The 19,535-nt window shown below is 49.3% G+C and overlaps 1 protein-coding gene across 1 annotated transcript in view; it reads left to right on the top strand.

Annotated features, from left to right (window-relative positions):
- Positions 1 to 6,546: 6,546 nt before the first annotated feature.
- The window catches only part of SCNN1A (sodium channel epithelial 1 subunit alpha), a gene marked incomplete at both ends in the record, with an annotated part of 30,133 nt that continues 17,144 nt past the window's right edge, over positions 6,547 to 19,535 (top strand). Inside the window, one exon of the mRNA XM_080704966.1 lies at positions 6,547 to 6,962. Coding sequence (XP_080561092.1) covers positions 6,547 to 6,962 — 416 coding nt within the window. The remainder of the gene's footprint in view (positions 6,963 to 19,535) is intronic.

The following is a 19,535-nucleotide window of genomic DNA, read 5'->3' as shown; positions in this document are numbered from 1 at the left end:
CTGTTTCTTGAGAGCTTTTTGGTTGCAGCTGCTCAGGAGGTCCTCTGCTGTCTAGTGCAAAGAGGCCATGGGTGCTGCTAAACAGCCTGTGACAGCACCCCCCCCCCAAGAAAAAAGGAATTAGCTGATTCAAAATGTCAGTAATACTGAGGATGAGGTTGCTAAACCCTTGTGTGTGTGTGTGTGTGTGTGTGTGTGTGTGTGTGTGTGTGTGTGGTACTGGGGGTGGAACTCAAGGGTATTCTACCTCCAAGCTATACCCCTAGCCCTATTTTTTATTCTTTCTATTCTTTCTTTCTTTTTTTGTGGTACTGGGGATGGAACCACCCAGGGGGCGTTCTACTTCCGAACTATACCCCTAGCCCTATTTTTTATTTTTGTTTTTTTGCAGTACTAGGAATGGAACCCAGGGGCATTCTACCTCCAAGCTACACCCTCAGCCCTATTATTTATTCTTTATTTTGAAATGGGGTCTCACTGAGTTGTGGAGGGCCTCACTAAGTAGCTGAGGCTGGCTGCAAACCTGTAATCTTCCTGTCTTAGCTTCCCAAGTATTGGGATTACAAGTGTGCACCACCATGCCTTGCTAAAACTGTATTTTTTTTTTTTTTTGGTGGTAATGGAGGTGGAACCCAGAGGCTTTCTACCTCTGGGCTATACTCCAAGACCTATTTTATATGGAAACAAGGTCTTACCAAGTTGCTGAGAGCCTCACTAAGTAGCTGAGGCTGGCTTTGAACCTGCGTGATCCTCCTTTCTCAGCCTCCTAAGCACAGGGATTGCAAGCGTGTGCTACCACGCCTGGCTAAACTGTATGTTTTATTAAAAAAAAAAAAAAGCTGGGTGTAGTGGTATATACCTGTAATCCCACTATTTGGGAGGATGAGACAGAAGGGTAGTAGGTTTGAGATTAGCCTCAGAAACTTAGCAAGACCCAGTTTCAAAATAAGTAATAAAAAGGGCTGGAAGTGAGCCGGGCGTGGTGGTGCACACTTGTAATCCCCGCACTTGGGAGGCAGAGACAGGAGGATCGCGCAGGTTCGAAGCCAGTCTTGCTGGCTTAAGAGACCCTGTTTCCAAATAAAACCTATAAAATAGGCCTGGGAATGTAGCCTGGAGGTTCCAGGAACCCCAGTGCCAAAAAAAAAAAAAAAAAAAAAAAAAAAGGGCTGGAAGTGTAGCTCAGAGGTAGAATGCGTAATGGCGCATTATCTGTAAACTCAGATACCGGGGAGGCTGCGGCAGTAGGACAAGTTCAAGGCCAATCTGGGCAATTTAGTGAGACTGTCTCAAAAATATATATGTATACAACACACATATCTAATATATTTATACATACGCATACATGTAATGCATACTGGAGATTGAATCCAGGGATATTCTACCTCCAAGCTACAACTTCAGCTATTTTTATTTTTGTTTGGAAACAAGGGTCTCACTAGGTTCCTGACAGTATCACTAAGTTTCTGAGGCTGGTCTCGAACTGCAATCCTCCTGTCTCAGCCTCCCAAATACTAGGATTACAGGTGTGCACCATCATGCCTGGCTTCTATTTTATTTTATTATTATTTTTTGGTACTGGGGATTTAATACAAGGGTATTTGGTCTCTGCCCTACACCCGTAGCTCTTTTCTAATTTTTTGTTTTGAGGAGCCAGGCGTGGTGGCGCACGCTTGTAATCCCAGCGCTTGGGAGGCTGAGACAGGAGGACTGCACAGGTTCAAAGCCAGCCTCAGCTACTTAGTGAGGCTCTCAGCAACTTAGTGAGACCCTGTTTCCAAATAAAAAATATAAAATAGGTCTGGGAGTATAGCCCGGAGATAGAAAGCCTCTGGGTTCTACCCCCAGTATCACCAAAAAAAAAAATTTTTTTTTGTTTTTGTTTTGAAATAGAATCTAGATAGGTTGCTGAGAGTCTAAATTGCTGAGCTGGTCTCAAACCTACAATTCTCCTGTTTCAGCCTCCCAAGTACTGGGATTACAGGTGTGTGCCACTACACTGGAATTACTATTATTTTACTTGAAACACGGTCTCACTAAGTTGCCGAGGGCCTCTCTAGGTTTCTGAGGCTGATCTTGAACCTGTGATCCACCTATCTCAGCCTTCCAAGTACTGGGATTATAAACCACTGCTCCCTGCTCAAAATTTAAAAAAAATTTAAAAAGGGTTGGCTGGGATGTAGCTCAGAGGTAGAGCATCCCTGGTTTTAATCCTCAGAACCTCAAACAAAAACAGAAACCAAGAAACCGATGGTATGAATTACACTGGCCCCTTTGGGCTGAGGGGAGGGATAGAAATAGAAATGGGACAGAGGAAAACTTTTTATTGTCCTATACACTTCTGTATTGCTGGATAGCTGTACTGTGACAAAAGTATACTCGTGTACGATTTCTTTTTTCTTTTTTTTTTTTCTTTTCTTTTTTGCTGGGATGGAACCCAGGGGCAATCTACCTCAGAGCTACACCCCCAGCCCTAATTTTTATTCTTTATTTTGAAAAGGGTCTCACTGAGTTGCAAAGGGCCTCACTAAGTAGCTGAGGCTGTCCGTGAACCACGATCCTCCTGTCTCAGCCTCCCAAATACTGGGATTACAAGCGTGTGCCACCACGCCCGGCTTCGTGTACCATTTCTATGCTTTAAAAGATACTGTTTAAAGCGCGGTCTGAGCTTTCTATTTTTCTCACAACAGGCTTGCGGCAGCCCATTCCAGGTCTGCACCTCGGTGTCAGTGTTGCTGAGCCAAGCGCTCTTATACCTTGGCAGGACAGGCAGGGTCACGGCACTCTCCAGGTCTGGCTTTTTGCCGGTCTTCTCAGCAGAGAGCCTTTTAGATGAAAACTGTTGATCATGCTGCCCCAAGCCAGTGGCTGGATTTCAGGAACCAGCTAGCAAACAGAAAAGACGGGGCGGTGCTTCTCAGAACCCGAGATCAGTCAAGGAGCTGCAACTCTGTTTTTTTTTTTTTTTTTTTTTTTTTTGGGTACTGAGGATTGAACCCAGGTGCATTCTACTTCTGATCTACAACCCCCAACCCTTTTAATTTATTTACTTGTTTTCTATTTTTTATGATACTGGGGACGAAACCCAGAGGTCTTCTACCTCCAGGCTACACTCTCTGCCCTATTTTTTATTCTTTATTTTGAAACAGGGTCTCACTGAGTTGCAGAGAGCCTCACTAAGTAGCTGAGACTGTCCGTGAACCGTGATCCTCCGGCTTCAGCCTCCCGAATGCTGGGATTACAAAGCGTGCGCCACCACGCCCGGCTCCTATTTTATTTTTATTTGGAAATGGCATCTAGCTAAGTTGGTGAGAGCCTAAGTAGCTGAGGCTGGCGTCAAACCTGCACTCCTCCTGCCTCAGTCTCCCAAGTATTGGGATTACAGGCGTGTGCCACCATGCTCGGCTATTTATTTATTTTTGAGTTACTGGGGATGGAACCCAGGGACATTCTACCTCTGAACTATACCCTCAGCCCTATTTTTTTTTCCCTTTAAAAAAAATTCTTTATTTTGAAACAGGGTCTCACAAGTTTCACTAGGTTGCTGATAGTTGTACTACATTGTTGAGGCTGGCTTTCAACCTGCGATCCTCCTGTCTCAGCCTCCCAAGTACTGGGATTACAGGATTGTGTCACCACGCCCAGCTGGCACACCCTGTTGAAAGGACCCTACTTTGAAGACCTGGGGAGTCTAGGGGGGTGTGGGTCCCATGGGGAGGAGGGACAGTGCAGAGATCTTTTCATGAGAGCCAGGGTGATAGTCCACCACCCAGAGAGCAGATGCATCACAGGCTTCGGGTGGTAAGGAATGGGCCCTTCTTGGCTTTCAAATCCAGGTGCAGGGGAGCCCTGATTGCCTGAGTCTGTGGCTGGTCTGCCTTCACAAGTAACTGGCAAACACTCTAAGCAGACAACCTCCTGAGTGGAAGAACTCTGTTTAGCTGGGCATGGTGGCGCACACTTGTAATCCCAATACTTGGGAGGCTGAGATAGGATTGCAGGTTTGCAGTCAGTCTCAGCAACTTAATGAGGCCCTCTGCACCTTAACGAGACCCTGTTTCAAAATAAAATAAAATAAAATAGGGCTAGGGGCATAGCTCAGAGGTAGAATGCCCCTGGATTCAATCCCTAGTGGCACAAAAAATAAAAAAAGATAATAAAAGAAAAGGAATTTTGCTTAGAACTGTGTAGCTATTTGATTTTGTGATGTCAGAAAACCGGCTTATCCTCATGGAGGGTCAATTTCATCTGGAAAATGGAGAAAGAGCCAGCCTTCCTCTTCCAAGGGCCGGTTTCACAAGCAGGTGTCAAGATAATCGTTCAGACCACGTCTGGATACCAGTCTGGTGGACACTGGCTCTCACTCTGAGTCGCAGAGATGGTCAAACGATCAGGCTGTAGGCCGTGAGCCCGAGGACTCTCCTTTCGTCTCTGCCCGGTAAACTACCCCTTGCTTCTTATCTCTGAGACCAGAATCCTTCTCTTATTATATTGCAATGACCTGTCTCTTTTCCCAAGCACAGATCAGGGCTCAGGCTGGGCCTGTGTCTGCAGGTCAGGGCACGCGGACGGCCCAGGCCTGCTGCTGCTGGAGGGAGGCGGGAGGCAGGAGGAGCCAGTGACCACACTCCAGCCTCCTGTTGGACCCAAGGTGGCAACCTGCCACTGTTTTTCTCGTGCAGGGAGGGCCCGGGCTGCCAGATTGGATCTCCTGTGTCTTCTGCTGCTCCTGGGCAGATTCCCTGGCCCGCCCCTCTACCTGCTCGGTGCTGGGGGCTTCTTTATTCCCTGGCTGAATTAGGCTGAATTAGGCTTAGATGGAAGTTTTGGAGGAATGCAGAGTGCCAAAGGATTGGTTGGCTTTTCTTTCCCTCCAGGGTGGTGGAGGCGCTGGCTGAGCCCACCCTCTTTCTCCCAGACACCCACCCTGACACCCCCTCCCTGCCCTCTCAGTCCCTGGGCTCCGGGTCTGTGCCCACACAGCGCTGCCTGGCCCCTATGCTACCTCTCAGGTGCCCACATTCCAGCTACCCCGTGACCACAACAGGGGACATTACACATTCCTGGCCTGGCAGCCAATGGTGTAAAAAAGAACAGAATGTCCCAGGGCCCCACCCGGCCCCCAGCCTCCTCGGGGCCGCTCCTGGGCCTGGACGGGGCTGGGCAGGGGGGAACAAGTTCCGAGGGACCAGGTTAGAGGAGGAAGGGGAGGGGGGTGGCAGCAGCGGGTGTTCCCTCTTTGGGCACACACCCCTTGTCCTTTTCCTCCAGGACCTAGGGATGAGGCAGACCTGAGGGTGCTCTTGGAGGGACCCCCGCTAGAGGGGACCCTATGTCCCGGGGCTTCCTCCTCTGGCTTTTCCTTCCTGGAAGAGACTCCTGTTGAAGCTGGCTCCCTTCTCCTTCCCGGTGCCCTCCTCTTCCTCCGTGCCCCAGGGCTCCTCCTCCACCCCTCCAGCCCTTCATCCAGTCCTCCTCCCTCTGCCTTTCCCTGTCCTCCTGGTTTCCCAGCTTGGTCTCACTCATCCTGGTTCATCCTTCTTCCTGTTTTGGCCTCCTGGCTTGGTGTTCAGGATCCTGCTACCCGTTCAAGATCTCTAACCCTTTCCAGCCCTCGGACCCCACCCACAATCAGCTCAAGCCCCTGCCCAGCCTCTTCCTCATGCCCCCACCCTCTCTGGTCCCCGGTGTCCCCAGCTCACCTGGCCCAAGAGTCCTCCTCCCTCTGCAGAGCTCCCAGCCCAGCCTCCTCCCCCGCTCCTCCCTGCGCCCCGCACACCTTTAATTGAGATGCTAATGAGACTTCGGCTTCCACGGCTGGCCCACGGGGCGGGCTCCCGGGGCAGGCCGCTGCACCTGTCAGGTGAGGGAGGGGGAGGAGAAGCTCGGCTGCCAGATTCAACTGGAAAGGAACCAGTCCCAGCCCAGCCACACCTGGGAGTGAGGAGAAGGAGGCAGCTCAACCTCCTGGAGCCCCGCGGTCCCAGGGCAGAGAGGGAATTGGGACCCAGCCGGAGACCAGGGTACTGAGACCAGAGGAGAGGGCCCAGGTGGAGAGAGGGAAGGGCGGGGGAGGAAGAGGAAGAGAGGCAGGATCAGAGAGCTGGCAGGGCGAGGAGACAGGCAGAGGAGAAGAGAGCAGAGAGACCCAAAGGGAAGCAGGAGGCCGTCAGAGAGGGGTGAGAGGCGGGAGCCAAGCCGGAGTCCCAGAGCGAGTGCGCCAGAGGACAGACTGGAAGGGGTGGGCAGAGACCGCAAGGGAGGTATTAGCCCGGAAACCAAGGGGTGGCCCTATCTGGAAGCAGAGAGGCCACTCCAGGGAAGTCCTGCACCGGCTCTTTGGCCACGACTCCAGCAGGTCAGCTGGCTCCTGGAAGGGTGGAGGAGGGCGGGAGGGAGGACTGGGGTAAAGTGGACCGAGGGTGTGGACCAGGCATGGCCGGGGCAGCCAACCCCCGCGGCCCAGTGGGTGATGCGGCTGGTACCCCGCGCCCCGAGCTCAGCCCTGGCCCTGACCATCACCTCCCCAACCCACGCAAGGGCTCTATGAAGGGCGACGAGCTCAAGGCGCAAGACCCTCGCCCTTCGCAACCCACCCGAGGGCCCATGAAGGAGGAGAAGCGCGAGGAGCAGGGCTCGGGCCCCGAGCCTGCGGCCCCGCAGCGGCCCACGGAGGAGGAGGAGGCCCTGATTGAGTTCCACCGCTCCTACCGTGAGCTCTTCCAGTTCTTCTGCAACAATACCACCATCCACGGCGCCATCCGCCTGGTGTGCTCCAAGCACAACCGCATGAAGACGGCCTTCTGGGCCGTGCTGTGGCTCTGCACGTTCGGCATGATGTACTGGCAGTTCGTGCTGCTCTTCGAAGAGTACTTGAGCTACCCCGTCAGCCTCAACATCAACCTCAACTCCGACAAGCTCGTCTTCCCCGCCGTCACCGTGTGCACCCTGAACCCCTACAGGTGAGTCCGCACTCCGCCGCCGGCCGCCGGGCACCTGGAAGGGTGGGCAGAGGGCCTGGCCGCGCTCATGCGACCCACGGACCCCTCGGAGGAGCCGCTGCTCCTGTCCTCAGGGAGATCTCTCTCTGGACAAGATGGGAGCCCCTGGCTTGGTGGACTGGCGACTCTGCCTGGAGGAAGCCAGGCTTACCCAGAGAGGGGGCATTAGGCCAGCAGGGCACTCCCCTTCCCATCCTCTTGCTCCCACAAATGGAATTGAGAACGGAGAGGTGCTGATAGCTTTAGAAAGGGTAGGATTGACCCCAGCCCCGTCCCTTTTGGGGTGTCCTCAGGTGCCGCAGAAGGGAGGCTCAGTGGTAGAGCTGTGCTTGGCATGCAGAAGGCGCTTCCTGGTTGGATCTCCAGCACGGGAAGTCAGATGGGGAGGTGAGCTGGACCGTGCTGGGGTGTGTGTGTGTGGAGGTGGGCGAGGCCAGCCTCTGTGGAGAAAGCAATGTGGAGAGAGGTAGATGTTAGAGCTTCAAAGCCTTGGGAATCAGAGAGGCCAAGGGAGAATGAAGCCAATAGCAGCCAGCTGGGCATGGTGGTGTACACGTGTCATCCCGGTACTTGGGAGGCTGAGACAGGAGGATCTAGATTCGAGGCCAGCCTTAGCTGTTTAGTGAGGCCCTCCGCAACGCAGCGAGACCCTGTTTCAACATAAAGATTAAAAAATAGGGCCGTGGGTGTAGCTCAGAGGTAGAATGCCCCTGAGTTCCATCAAAACAAAACAAAAACCCACAAACAACAACAATAACAAAAAGAGAGCAGCTCTTTGTTAACTGTTCCCCAAAGACACCCAGGCTCAAATGTGGAGGGAAAGCTGGGCATGGTAGCGCAGGCCTGTAATCCCAGGATTTGGGCTCAAACAGAAGGATCACAAGTTCAAGGCCAGCCCCTGCAACTTAACAAGACCTTCAGCAAGTTAGTGAGACCCTGTTTCAAAATAAAAAATAAGCCGGGCGTGGTGGCGCACGCTTGTCATCCCCGCGCTTGGGAGGCGGAGACAGGAGGATCGCGCAGGTTCGAAGCCAGCCGCGCGCCCTGGCTTAGGAGACCCTGTTTCCAAATAAAAATGTAAAAAGAGGTCTGGGAGTGTAGCCCGGAGGAAGAAGGGCTTCCAGGAACCCCAGTACCACCAAACAAAAACAACAACGACAACAAAAATAAAAAATAAAACAGGGCCGGGGGAGTAGTAGCTCAGAGCTAGAATGTGCCCTGAGTTCAATTTTCAGTACCATAAAAAAATCATAAAGTTAGTCAGGTGTGGTGGCACACGCCTGTAATCGTGGTATCGAGACAGGTGGCTTGCAGGTCTGAGGCCAGCCTTAGCAACTTAGCGAGGCCCTTGGCAACTTAGTGAGACTCTGTTAAAAATAAGCCAGGGTGGTGGTGCACACTTGTAATCCCAGTACTTGGGAGGCCGAGACAGGAGGATCGTAGCAGGTTCGCAGCCTGTCTTGAAAACTTTGTGAATCCTTCCTGAATTTAGACTGTTTCCAAAATATAATAATAAAATAGGGCTGGAGGTGTACCTTGGAGGTAGAATACTCCTGGGTTCCATCCCTAGTACCACAAAAAAAAAAAAAAAAAAATAGAAAAAAAATCAAATGGGGCTGGGGAGTGTAGTTTTGAGATAGAATGCCCCAGATTCAATCCTCAGTACCATAAAAATAAAATAAGAATAAAATAAGCGTTGGAGGGGATCCCGGCCAGGCTGTCCTTCTCTGCTGCCCAGGTGCCTGGCCTTGACCGGCGTGAGTGTGTCTTGGTGTTCTGGGTTTCCTCGGTGCTATTTGCCAGTTTGGGTCTGGAAGTCGGAGAGGTGGTAACCATGGAGAGGCGGGAGGGCAGGGCTGGGTGTTTATATACACCTTTTCTTTGTATTTCCTCTGTCCCCGCCACACCTTGGGAACACCTGAGCAAATGGGTTCATTAGTCATTCAGCAACCTTTGTTGAAGGTCAGGTGCTTGGCTAGGTCCTGGGGACAGAAGCTAAAGGAGGTGGAAGAGGTGGGCACCTAAACAAGCCACTGCAGGACGTGGGGATAAGTACCATAAAAGCGGGATGAGTTGGCCCGCCTCCGAGGAGGGCAAGCTCCTTTATGAGTCTTCTCGGAGGAGCAGATGTTGGGGAATGTGTGCAATTAAGGATGCTTGGTATTGGTCACATGTTGGGATGGAGGCTCCGCCTACAGTCTGTTGTGTCCCAAAGGCGTGTCCCGGACTAATGAAGGCTGGGAAGGATCTCCCTCCTGGAGAGAAGGAACGGGCTCCCGACATTGTCCAGGGCAGGGGTCGCGAGCTAACGCGGCGGCCATGTGCACCAGGTGCTGCCGAGGCCTTCTCACAGTCTCGAGTCATTCTCCTACGAGGCAGGAACTATTTTTATCCCTATTTTACCTGTGAGTAAACTGAGGCAAAGAGAGTCAAGTCACAAAGTCACAGAGGTCACGACTGACATGACCCAGCCTGTGTGCCTGGTCCCCCAATTCCTCCTCCTTCTCCTCCTCCTCCTTTTTCTCCTTTTTTCTTTGTGGTGCTGGGGATGGAACCCAGGGGCATTCTACCTCCGAGCGACACCCCCAGCCCTATTTTTTATTCTTTATTTTGAAACAGGGCCTCACTAAGTAGCTGAGGCTGTCCGGGAACCGAGATCCTCCTGTCTCAGCCTCCCAAATGCTGGGATTACAAGCATGCGCCACCACGCCCGACTCCATCTTCTTCTTTTATATACTTTTATTGGTGTGTTGTAATCATGCATCATGACGAGGTCGGGGTGATAGAAACGTGCGTGCTCACAGCACTTGGTGTGTTTCTGTCTGGATCTCACCCTGCTTCCTTCTCCTCCGTGTGCATAGTACTGAGATTGGAATCCATAACTCCGTACACGTACATTGCATTATTTGAACAGTTTCCTTCAAGGATCTTCCTTTTCTTTCTGCATTTGTCTCCCCGAATCTCTTTCCGCTCTTCTGCGTCTCTCCTCGCTTATCTGAAGTCTCCTTTTATTTTCTAATTTCTCTCCTGCTTCCACGAGAGAAAACACAGGACTCTTCACTTTCTGAAACGGTGGCGTCTCACTTAGCGTAATGTTCTCTAGTTCTGTCCATTTTCTTGCAAGTGACGTAAAAAGATGTGGGGAAACGGTGACCCTTACGCACTGTTGGTGGTGCTGCAGATTAGTCCGGCCGCTATGGACGTCAGTGTGGAGGTTTCAGACGACTGGGAATGGAACCACCCATATGACCCAGCCACACCAGTGTGGGGATCTTTTCAAAGGAACCGAAGGAAGAATATTATACTGATATATGCACGTGCATGCTTATAGCAGCAGAATTAATTCACAGTAACCAAATTATAGAAGCAGCCTAGGTGTCCGTCAAAAGGTGACTGGACCTGCCTTTTCTTTTTTTTCCTCTTTCTTTCCTTCCTTCTCTTTCTTTTTTATTTTTTTTATTTTTTTCTCCGTACTGGGGATGGAACCCAGGGGCATTCTACCGCTGAGCTACACCCCCAGCCCTATTTTTTTTATTCTTTATTTTGAAACAGGGTCTCACTGAGTTGCAAAGGGCCTCACTAAGTAGCTGAGGCTGTCCATGAACCGTGATTCTACTGTCTCAGTTTCCCAAATACTGGGATTACAAGCGTGCGCCACCACACCAAGCTTAGATCTGTCTTTTCTTAATACCCAAGATGTGGGACTTGGAATAAGTAAAATTTCTTTCTTTCTTTCTTTCTTTCTTTCTTTCTTTCTTTCTTTCTTTTCTTTTCTTTTCTTTCTTTCTGCGGTACTGGGGATGGAACCCAGGGGCATTGTACCTCCGAGCTATACCCCCAGCCCTATTTTTCATTCTTTATTTTGAAACAGGGTCGCACTGAGTTGCAAAGGGTCTCACTAGGTAGCTGAGGCTGGCCGCAAACGCGGATCCTCCTGCCTCAGCCTCCCGAATGCTGGGATCACAAGCCTGTGCCACCACGCCCCGGCTCTCTAGGCAGATGTTTACATCTTACTCCAGGGCTCTGATTGGTTCCCTCCCTCGGTCTCCTTTTTTTTTTTTTTTTTTTCCTGTAAGCTTCCTGGTCCCACAGGCCATGGCGAAGGTTGAAGGACAGGGCAGGAGGGAGGCCTGGTGAGGGAGGGGCCGTGGCCAGGGTAATAGGCACTCAGTAAATATTTGTGGTTGCAAAGATGTCGATGAAATATGCAGAGGCCTGCATGTTTTCTAAGGTTCTGCTGGGTGCCAGGCCCAGGACAAACCCTCAAGGGAATGGGGACTGTAGTGCCCCCCCAGGCCCCCAGGTTGTGAGGCAGGTGTCCCCATGGCATGATCTGTACATAATCCCTGCTGCTGGGTGAACTGTGGAGCAGCTAGGAAGGAGAGGACTCCCAGGAAGGGAGGGAGCCTGGCTGACTCCCAAGGACAAAGGACCTACTGTGCACCTAGTGTACCTACTGTGTGCTTAGCCCACGCTGGGAGATGTCTAGACTCCTCTGATCCTGGCAACACAGGAAGCTGAGCATTTCTAGATATTTCCATTTTTGGAAATTGAGGCTCTGCAAGGTGGAGTCAATTGAGTAAGGCTATCAGCTAACAACAAAAATAATATAATAATAATAAAGCAATAATAGCAAACATTTATATGTATACTTACGTGCCAGGTGTTTTTCCAGATGAATCAACATCTGAATTAAATATTTTCTTTTGATTTCTGGTACTTGGGATTCAACCTAGAGACATTCTATCTACAAGCTATGCCCCCCAGCCCGATTTTATTTCTTTATTTGGGAAAAGGATCTCATTAGGTTTCTGAGAGCCTCCCTATATTGCTGAAGCTGGCTTTGAGTCTGAGATCTTCCTGTCTCAGCCTCCCAGGTACTAGGATTACAAGTGCGTACCCCTAAGCCTGGCAAATTAAATGTTATTAAATTATTATTATTATTATTAGTAGTAGTATTAGTAGTAGTAGGAGTAGTAGTAGTAGTACTAGGGCTTGAACCCAGGGGCATTCTACCTCTGAGCTAAACCTTCAGCCCTATTTTTTATTCTTTATTTTGAAAGAGGGTCTCACTGAGTTGCAAAGGGCCTCACTAAGTAGCGGTTCACAATCCTCCTGCCTCAGCCTCCCGAATACTGGGATTACAAGTGTGTGCCACCACGTCCGGCTTTATTTTTTATTTTGAAACAAGGTCGTGCTACTTGCCGAGACTGGCCTCATACCTGCGATCCTTCTGTCTCAGCCTCCCAAGTACTAGGATTGTGGGCGTGTGCCACCAGGCCTGGCACGTGGGGTTCTTGAACAACGAAGGTCAGGGGGTCTTTTCTGGAGATGCAGGGCGGTGGGCCTGGCAGCAAGAATGGGCGAGGAGAGGGGAGATGTCCCAAAGAGAGGACTTCAGGGAGCACGGGGAGTGGTCAGAGCCAGGGCGTCAACCCTGACCATGATGGCGAGTCTTTACCCTACCTGCAGACTCTGCACACCTTGCTTTAGCCAGGGAGGCACAGAGCAGACTTCCTGAGCCTGAAGCGTGGCCAGGACCTTCTCCAAGTGGCAACCTATGACCTTGGTGGCAGCCGCTACTAAAAGTGCTTCCTCAGGACACTTTGCAGTTTACATCCTGGGTAACTGCTGACCATCTGGTCCTGTTCTGTCTCTGGGAGCAGCCCCAAAGGTGTCCCCCTCTCCACCCAGGGGCTGTCAGTTGAGATACAGCTGTGACAGCAGCAGCTCCTCTGCTGGGTGCAAAGCCATTTCACCCCACCTCAGGGGTAGATAAGGAGAACAAGTATTCCCACAGACAGATGGGGAAACCGAGGCGCCGAGAACCCATAGGCTTCGCAGAAGTGGCCCAGCTGTGGAGAGGAGAAGTCGGAGTTGGAATCTAGATCTTTGGTTCCACTTTTGTGACTCCATCCCAGTACCGCAAAAAAAAAAAAAAAAAAAAAAGACCATGAGGTCACATGGCAGAGCTGTCTCCTTCGCTTTTTCTTCTCCAATAATAACAATAGTAACAGTAATGATATTAAAAACAACAGCAGCAGCTGGGTGTGGTAGCTTGTTATCCCAGCGCTTGGGAGGCTGAGACAGGAGGATCGTACAGGTCCAAAGCCAACCTTAGTGACACCCTGTTTCCAAATAAAGAATAAAATAGGTCTGGGAGTGTAGCCCGGAGGTAGAAAAGCCCCTGGGTTCCACCCCTAGTACCACAGAAATAAAACAAAACAAACAAACAAAACCAACAACAACTGTATTTACTTGGGAGGCTGAGACAGGAGGATCACAGGTCCAAGGCTGGCCTCAGCAACTTAGCTGTTTCAAAATAAATTAAAAAAAAAAAAAAAAGGAACGGGCTGGAGCTGTAGCTCAGAGGTAGAATGCCCACGAGGTCAATCCCCAGTACCCAAATAGAAGCAATGAAACAGAACAAAACACAGTAGTTATACAGTACCTACTCTGCCAGGTACTTTGCTCAGTCTTCTTCATATTCTGGCTCATTTAATCTTTGTGGCAACACTAGGAAGCAGGTTCTACTATCTTTCCTATTTTACAGATGATTAAGAGGCACAGAGAGGATAAGTAACTTCTCCAAGGCTAACCAGCCAGGTGATGAGGTTTAGGGTATGAGCCTGGCAAGCGGATTAGAACTTAGTTCTTGAGTGCTGTTGGCAGAGCACTAGCTTTGAATGTGTAAGACCCTGGGGTCGATCCCAGCACTGCAACAAGGACTTAGCTCCATCCATCCATCCATCCATCTATCCATCTATCTTTTTTTGTACTGGGGATTGAATCCAGGGATGCTCTACACTGGATACTGACCTACACCCCAGCCCCTTCTATTTTTTATTTTCAGCTCCCGCTATGAACTCATAGCCGCTGCCTCCTGTTAGAGAAATTTCTAGGGTCAGAGAATTAGGGAGGGAGAGATTTCTTTGTTGAGAGAGTGATTATGGGAATCCCTCATCCTGCCTTAAGCCAAAAGAGGAAAGAAGAGGTTTGGGGGAGTGAGGGGGTTCTCTGGAGCCCAATCTCTTCTGAAGCCCTTGTCCCGGGCGGGCGTGGGGGCCAAGGGCTGGAGCCAGGTTGTTGCAGGGTGTGCAGGAGGGAGCGGGATTTGGTGAGCAGCTCTGGGGGGAGAGGCTGGCTCAGCCCGGGGCTCAGTAGGAGGAGCCGGGTGGCCAGAGCAGGGGCAGCCTGGGGGTGGCGAGAAGAAAGAGGAGAGGGCGCAAGGGGCACGGAGTTGGGGGGACCCCAGAGGTGTGATGGTCATAGGATTGAACAGTCATGGGATTGAACCCACGATCATTCTCCCTCCCAGCTACACCCCTGGCCCGATATTTTTATTCTTTATTTTGAAACAGGGTCTTACTAAGTAGCTGAGGCTGGCGGCAAACCTGCCATCCTCCTGTCTCAGCCTCCCAAGTACTGGGACTACAGGCGTGCGCCACCTCGCCCGGCTCTGTCTGTCTTCTGATCATCCATGAACTCTTCACTTTGTGTCCCTGAGTCATTTTGTATTTAACCACACAAGAGCTTCATGTGTCAGGGAGAACTTGCCTTAGGCCCATCTTACAGAGAAGCAACTGATTCAGAAAGGTTGGGTTACAGCCGGGCGTGGTGGTGCACCCTTGTCATCCCAGCATTCGGGAAGCTGAGACTGGAGGATCGTGGTTCCGGACAGCCTCAGCTACTTAGCGAGGCCCTCCGCAACTCAGTGAGACCCTGTTTCAAAATAAAGAATAAAAAATAGAGCAGAGGGTGTAGCTCGGAGGTCGAATGCCCCTGGGTTCCATCCTCAGACCCGCCAAAAAAAAAAAAAAAGTAAGATTGGGTTACTTAAGAAGCAGTAGAGAGTGTGCCCACACCCTGCTGACTCTGGCTCTGCTGGTCTTTGGGGGACAGGATGGAGGACGGTGTCATGGTTGGAGGTCTAGCTGACCCACTTCCTGGCTGTGCTACCACCACAGCGCAGTTCTTTTTAATCTTTTTCTTTTTTGCTTTTGTTTTTTGTGGTGCTTAAAAGCCGGGGCTGTGTGTGTGTGTGTGTGTGTGTGTGTGTGTGTGTGTGTGTGAAGCAAGCGCCCTGCCACTGAGCCACATCCTCAGCTCTGCCTTGGATTCTTCACCTGGCAAAGGGGATGTTGGTGGCATTAGCCAACAGTCCACTGAGTCACCCTGAAGATTAGCTTAAATACTGTGCATTCGAATAGCACAGTGCCGGGCTTCCAGTAGGTGTTCCATAAATACTAGCGATTGGCTAGGCGTGGTGACACATGCTTGTAGTTCTAGTACTTGGGAGGCTGAGATGGGAAGATCACAGGTTCAAGGCCAGTCAGTCTCAACAATTTATGGAGACCTTGTTTCAAAATTAAAAAAAAAAGCCGGGCGTGGTGGCGCACGCTTGTAATCCCGGCGCTTGGGAGGCTGAGACAGGAGGATCGAGCAGGTTCGAAGCCAGCCTCAGCTACTTAGTGAGGCTCTCAGCAACTTAGTGAGACTCTGTTTCCAAATAAAGTGTAAAATAGGTCTAGGAGTATAGCCCGGAGGTAGAAAGCCCTTGGGTTCCACCCCCAGTACCACCAAAAAAAAAAAAAAAAAGAATAAAAAATAGGCTGGGGATGTAGCTCACAGGTAGAATGACCCCGGTTCTGTCTCCAGTACTGCAAAATAAATAAATAAATAAAAAATGTTAGGCATTATTGTCATTCTTTTAATTACCAATATCAACTGGGTCTCTCAGGAGGCCAAGCACACATCTTCCTCCTGAACTACATTTTCACCTGTGAAGGGATGAGGGGCTGCAAGAGTGATATCCACGGCCCAGCGAGCTGAACTTTTAGGGTGCAGAGGGCGATGAAGCCAAGTGGAGGTGGATCTAAAGATGGCGACTAGACAGGGGTTGATGTCGCCAAGCGTGGGGACCACGTGGGGCTCTCTTAAACAACCTTGGGCTGAGTTCTGTGAAACTCAGCCTCGGTGGTTGAGTGCTTGCCTAGCGTTTATGAGGTCCTGGGCTCCATCCCAGCACCACACACACACACACACACACACACACACACCCCAAAAACCCCAAATGGTAGACAAGAAACACATAAGAAGGAGGGAGGGGGAGGGAATGGGGGAGGGCAAAATGAGTGACGTGTGCATGTACGCCTCTGCCATCTCACACCCATTAAGATGCATGACCAGTGGGAGAAAAACAGTCAAAAAAGAAATAAAATAAGCCTAAAACCCAAAACAAAGCATAAAAAAGCCTTGGTTGGGTCCCAGCCCAGACCCATTAAGCCTAATCTTTGGCAAGTAGGGCCTTGCACTGGTATTTGACTTCTACTTAAGTGAAGTATAATTTATGCATATAAAATTATATATATATATATATACACACACACATACATACACACACACATACATACATACATACACACACTATATTTAGTGTGTGTATGTTACTGGGGATAGGACCCAGGGACATTCTATCTCTGACCTCCATCCCCAACTCTATTTTTTATTCTTTATTTTGAAACAAGGTCTCATTAAGATGGGAGGGCCTCACTAAGTAGTTGAGGCTGTCTGCGAACTGTGATCCTCCTGTCTCAGCCTCCCAAGTACTGGGATTACAGGCATGCTCCATAATGCCCAACTATATACAATAATAAGGAGGTGACTTAAGTGCCCGCTGAGGTTTGACGGCCCAGGTATTGACCATTTCCGTCACCTGCTGCCCCTTCCAGGCAACTCCTGTTCCCTACCAGCATTTTCTGAATTCTGTACCACCAGTGTGTTTGGTCTGAGCATACAAATGGAATCAAGCAGTATCCTATTTCTTGTATCTGTGACCGGCTTATTTGGTTTGACTTCCTGTTTCTGAAATTCGTCCATGTTATTTGCATGTTTTATTGTGGAGCGGTTTCGATGAACATGTCGGGTGTTTCAAGGGTTTTGGTCGTTCCAAATAAAACTGCTGTGAATATTCATGTACCAGTCTTCATGTTTTCATCGCATGTGGGGAATAGCAAGGCGTGAACTCTGCCAAGTATCTGGATATGGAATTGCTGGGTCAGAAGGCAGGTGTACTTTTAACTTTATAAAAACGGCCAGTCCTCGGAAGAGGTTCGACCATTTTCTGCCCCAATCAGCAGCTTGGGAGAATTCCAGTTGCTTCACGATCTCAGTAATGGCTTGGTGTTTTCAGTTTTAGCCCTTTTAATGATTGAGAAACACACCTCATTATAGTTTAATTACATTAATAGCTTAATTACGTTAATTAATTAATTATTTTGGAACTAGGGATTGAACCCAGGGGCACTGTACCTCCGTGCTACAACCCCCAGAACCTTTTTATTTTGAAACAGGGTCTCACTGAGTTGGCGAGGCGGGCCTGGAGCCTACAATCCTGTCTCAGCCTCCTAAATTCTGGGATTATAGGCAAGTGTGAGCCGCCCTGCAGCCTCATCAGAGTTTTACTTTGCATTTTCCTCAGGACTAATCACATTGAGTGTTGTGTGTGTGTGTGTGTGTGTGTGTGTGTGTGTGTGTGTGTGTGTGTGTGTGATACTGGGGATGGAACCCAGGGGCATTCCACCTCTGAGCTACATCCCCAGCCCTATTTTTTATTCTTTATTTTGAAACTGGGTCTCATTGAGTCGCAGAGGGCCTCACTAAGTAGCTGAGGCTGGCCATGAACCTGATCCTCGAGTCTCAGCCTCCCGAGTGCTGGGATTACAAGCGTGCCACCAGGCCCAGCTCATTGAGTATCTTTTGGCCTGGTTAGTGACCATGTATCTTTTTGTTCACTTGCTTTGTTCTGGTGCCGGGGACTGAACCCAGTGAGGGTCTACTCTCAAGCTACATCCTGGCTCTTTTTATTTTTATTTTGAAATAGGGTCTTGCTAAATTGCTGAGGCTGGTCTCGAACCTGTGATCCTCCTATCTCAGTCTCTCTAGTACTGGGATTACAGATGTGCGCCACCATGCCTGGTGACCATCTATTTTTGCTCATTTTAAAAATTGTGTGTGTGGAGTAGATTGGTATGTTCTGTTAAAGGCTGACAGTGACCCCTTTGCTTACACTGTTGCATCTCAAGGGATTCGCCCGGGGACCACGGCCTGCTGGTGTGTGCATAGACGTCCAAAAACAACAGCCAGAGTGGGGTGTGAGGCAGCAGTCAAGCTGGAGACTGCTTGTTTAGGTGCAATACCCTGATTCCCAAAGTTAGTTACAGTGGGTCTTATTGTTTTTGTGACAGAAGGATTTATTCAGACTGCTGTACTCTTCATTTGATGTAACAAAATGCTATTAATCTAAATATTTGTAAATAAAGTACCTGTATCTAGATTAAATTAAAAAAAATTGTGTGTGTGTGTGTGTGTGTGTGTGTGTGTGTGTTTGCACGCACACGCATATGTTGTACTGGGGATCGAGCTCAGGCATTTGCTTCTGAACTACAGCCCCAGCCCTTTTACTTTTTTATTTTGAGACAGGGCGTCACTGAATTGCTGAAAGTCTCACTACATTGCTGAAGTTGTCCTCAAACCGGCCATCCTCCTGTCTCTGCCTCCCACGTCCTGAGATTACAGGTGTGCACCACCATGCCTGGCTAATAGTTTGATTTTTTTGTTGCTCATTGTAAGTACTTTACATATCAGGATGTATCTTCCTTAGATATTTTTTCGTTTCTTTTTTGTAGTTCTGGGGTTTGAACCCAGGAGCATTTACCTCTGAACTATACCCCCAGATCATATATATATATATATATATATATATATATATATATATATATATATATATATATATATATAAAATTTGGAAACAGGGTCACATTAAGTTACTGAGGACCTTGCTTAACTATGGAGGCTGGCTTCAAACCTGCTATCTTCTTGTCTCAGCCTCCCAAGTACAGGAATTACAGGTTTATGCCACCACACCTGGCAGATGTCTGTCTGTCTGTCTGTCTGTCTGTCTGTCTGTCTGTCTGTCTTTCCCCTCCCTCTCTCCCTCCCTCCCTCCCTCCCTTCTTTCTTTCTTTCTTTCTTTCTTTCTTTCTTTCTTTCTTTCTTTCTCTCTCTCTCTCTCTCTCTCTCATGGTATTGGGGATGGAACCCAGGGGCTTTCTACCTCTAGGCTCTACTCCCAGACCTGTTTTTATATTTTATGTGGAAATAGGGTCTCACTGCATTGCTAAGAGCCTCACTGAGTAGCTAAGGCTGTCTCTGAACTTGTGTGATCCTCCTGTCTCAGCCTCCTAAGTACTGGGATTACAAGCCTGTGCCACCAAACCTGGCTTCTTTTCTTTTCTTTTTTTAAATAAACTTTATTTAGATATACTTAACATACAATTTACCTACTTTCCATGTGCAGTTCAATAGTTTTTATTATATTTGTAGAATTGTTCAATTATCACCACAATTTTAGAAAATTTTCATCACCCCTCAAAAGAAACCCCGCACCATTTAGCAGTAACTCACTTTTTCCCTAACCTTCATTTCTGGTGAGCCATGAATATATTTCTGTGTCTATAGATGTACCTAAGTAGG

Source organism: Muscardinus avellanarius, assembly GCF_963383645.1.
Source record: "Muscardinus avellanarius genome assembly, chromosome: 11".
NCBI lineage: Eukaryota > Metazoa > Chordata > Mammalia > Rodentia > Gliridae > Muscardinus > Muscardinus avellanarius.
The sequence above is the reverse complement of the archived record's forward strand: the minus strand, read 5'-3'. Positions and strand labels throughout refer to the sequence as shown.